At 50.8% G+C, this 3,320-nt stretch overlaps 1 protein-coding gene across 6 annotated transcripts in view; it reads left to right on the top strand.

Moving 5' to 3' along the window:
- Positions 1-100: 100 nt before the first annotated feature.
- Positions 101-3,320, top strand: part of CRK (CRK proto-oncogene, adaptor protein) — a 32,972-nt gene continuing 29,752 nt past the window's right edge. For 5 of the 6 annotated variants that reach the window (XR_014257943.1, XR_014257944.1, XR_014257945.1 and 2 more), the window contains exon 1: positions 102-502. Coding sequence is in view for 2 of the 6 variants with exons in the window: in XM_082443575.1 (XP_082299701.1) it covers positions 262-502 (241 nt within the window). In the remaining 4 variants the exon portion in view is untranslated. Of the gene's footprint in view, positions 503-3,320 lie in introns of all 6 variants that reach the window. The other variant, XM_082443576.1, reaches the window with a different exon arrangement.

Raw genomic sequence — 3,320 nt, 5'->3', positions numbered from 1 at the left:
CGACGCCCAAGAGGCCGCATGCGCAGTGGGCGCAAGAGCGGTGCCTTGCCCTTCTCCCAATGGCGGGCCGCGGTCCCCTTCCCGGCATCCTCCCAGGGGCAGGGAGCGCGTCATTTCCGGTGGGGAAGGCCTGCGGCCTCCGCCGCCATTTCGGGCGCTGCTGTGAGGCTGAGACCCGAGCCGGTCCGCTGGGCGGCGGGCGCCGGGGCTGGAGGGGCGCGCGCGGCTGCGGCGGCCCAGCGTGTAGGCGCGGAGGCGGCCATGGCGGGCAACTTCGACTCGGAGGAGCGGAGTAGCTGGTACTGGGGGCGGCTGAGTCGGCAGGAGGCGGTGGCGCTGTTGCAGGGCCAGCGGCACGGGGTGTTCCTGGTGCGGGACTCGAGCACCAGCCCCGGGGACTATGTGCTCAGCGTCTCCGAGAACTCGCGCGTCTCCCACTACATCATCAACAGCAGCGGCCCGCGCCCGCCGGTGCCACCGTCGCCCGCCCAGCCTCCGCCCGGTGAGGGACGGACGGGACGGGAGGCCCCGGGCGGGGGTGAGGGCCGCGTAACTCCCCAGCCTGGCCGGCTGCTCCTCGAGAGCTGACCCCCACGAGGGACGTAGGCAGAGGGCCGGAGTGACCGTGGCCGGGGGACAGCCAGCTGCCGGGGCTTGCTCCCACGGACGAGCGGGAGTGTGTGGGGGAGGAGGAGCCGCTGACCCAGGCCTCTGGGTGTGACTTGGGAGGACAGCCCAGGGGAAGGGGAACTGCTTCGGCCCCAGGGTGGGGCTAGCGCCCGAGCAGGGCCGAGCAACGTGGGGACAAAAGAGCTGAGGGGGATGTTGGCACTGCGGGGGCATCACTTGGCAGCGGTGCCCGGAATGAATCCGATAATCCTACAAGTGGCTTTTTAGGCTTGAAACATTTCCTGCAGTGTTGGAGAGCCGGGTTTGGCCATACTCCCCTGGTGGCCTTTGGTAGGAAGTCACCACATACTGGCCGGGAGGGATGGAGACACCCTCAGGAAACCGGTCAGCTTTTTCCTTTCTTGGGCATTTTTCCAAAATACTTTTACCGTCCTCTTCCCCCGCGGAGGACGAAGGTGGTGAGCTAAGTGCCTTGGTTATAAAAGAAAGGCCTCTGTGACCAGCCCAGAATAAGCTGATGACCGGCTGACTGTGTCCAAGAGATCTTAGCGTCCAGAGACTGTCCTCCACAATGAGAGGGTTCTAGTTTTCAAAGCGATTAGTGGAGGAAAGATTTTTTTTTCAGGAAATAATTCAGAAATAAGACAGTGAAGACAATCCCTTCCCTGAAAGTGAATGGAACTTCATTTTTTTCTTGGATCTCAACATTGTCAGTCTTGTACTCCAGGGCCTCTCCTTGTTCAGTAACTTTGAGGGCTGTGACCTGAGTCTTCCTAGATGTTGGGAACAGACCCTGCTGAGCTGATTCTCTGAGAATTTAAATTATCTGCACCGGATCTTCCTTGCCAAAGATTGAGATGTGACTCTCTTACCCATGCCATTGGAGTTGTTTGGGGAGTATTAAGGAGATTTAGGCACTTAGTACTTGAGATTTGTGAGGTACAGAGGAATTCTGAGGTTGCTATTATCTGTGTAACAGCACCAAGAGTCAGCACCTTCTCACTGTTTCCAAGTTGAAGCAGTTTCGTCCTGACCAGCTGAGACGAGATCCAGGCCAATCTCTTGTGAATTAGGAGGCTCCTGAACCAGCCTTTGCAGACTTGCCCTTTTAGGAGAGTCCTAATTGAGATTTATTCACTCTGGCCAGAAATGGGGAAATGGGGTAGTCTCTTTGTTGTTAACACATACCAATTTTAAAAAGCGAGGGGGGATATTTTTTTTTAACTTTTTTTTCTTTTTTCTTTTTAATAAATTTATTTATTTATTTGTTTGTTTGTTTATTTTTGGCTGTGTTGGGTCTTCGTAGCTGTGTGCGGGCTTTCTCTAGTTGCAGTGAGCAGGGGCTACTCTTCATTGCGGTGCATGGGCTTCTCATTGTGGTGGCTTCTCCTGTTGCGGAGCACCAGCTCTATGCGTGCGGGCTTCAGTAGTTGTGGCACGCGGGCTCAGTAGTTGTGTCTCATGGGTTCTAGAGTGCAGGCTCAGTAGTTGTGGCGCATGGGCTTAGCTGCTCTGCACCATGTGGGATCTTCCCAGACCAGGGCTCAAACCCATGTCCCCTGCATTGGCAGGCGGATACTTAACCACTGCGCCACCAGGGAAGTCCCAAGCGTGGGGATATTTAAGCCCACAAGTTATCTGAGGTCTTTCTCAGTCTGGTTGGTTTAATAGCATTATAACATGAGACGTGAATATTTTTGTATTTACCCTAAATCAAATATGTTCTACTTTTTACCACCTTCATGGTGCCTAGGGTTTTGCATTACTGTGCAGTGACATGATGGCAAACGGTCCCTGAAACTCAATTCTCAACATTTTGTTTGTGTATGTGTTTTGTTGGTTGCAAAATGTGGAAATAGCAGCAGGCAGTTTTATTTGAGCTTTCCCCATGTCTTGGTGTTAACGACTTTAATCTCAGCTCTTACCTTAATATTGAGCTCCACCTTTTCATAACAGATATGAGGTCAGATCCTTGGCCCAAGAGAGAAGGTGAGGATTGCTAAAGTTTGTGCATGGGGTGTGGGAAGTTCATGGGCATTGTGGTCATTTTTCTTTCTGCCATGTACCCTATTTTCCACATAGGGCAATTGATTCAGTTGCTGTCTTTATAAAAACTACTTAATCTTTGTTCTCCCCCTCCCCCATCCAGCTCTTATTCTTTTGAAACCGCACAGAAGAATTTCTTGAATTTTAGAAAGGCATATACAATATTAATAGCTAACATTTATTGACTAGTTAGTCTATGCCAGGCACTTTGCTGAATACTTTATGTGCCTTGTCTCATTTACTGTCTATAACAATCTAGTGAGGAAAGTATTATGATCTCCACTTATTAAAATATTTCCATTTTATAGATGAGGAAACTGAGAGAGATAAAGTAAATTGCCCAAAGTCACGCAGCTAGTAAATGACTGAGCCAGAATTTGAACCTAGGAATTGTGACCTGAGAGCTGACACTGTTACACTGTACTCCTTTCTGTCAAAGCCAATTGTCTTTTGAGATCCCACAGTGCACTTTGAGGACTCAACACTTTTGTCTCTGCCCTGGGTCCCAGGTTCTGTTTAAAGACCAAAAGGAAAGAATGACAAGAAGAAACTGGCTTTAGTGTTCAGAGAATACACATCTGCTATCTATAGTTAGTGACAGAGAGGCTTTTAATAACCTTATTTGGCAGATTGAATATGGAAAA

The sequence above is a fragment of the Balaenoptera physalus genome (assembly GCF_965194825.1).
Source record: "Balaenoptera physalus genome assembly, chromosome: 20".
Taxonomy (NCBI): domain Eukaryota; kingdom Metazoa; phylum Chordata; class Mammalia; order Artiodactyla; family Balaenopteridae; genus Balaenoptera; species Balaenoptera physalus.
The sequence above is the reverse complement of the archived record's forward strand: the minus strand, read 5'-3'. Positions and strand labels throughout refer to the sequence as shown.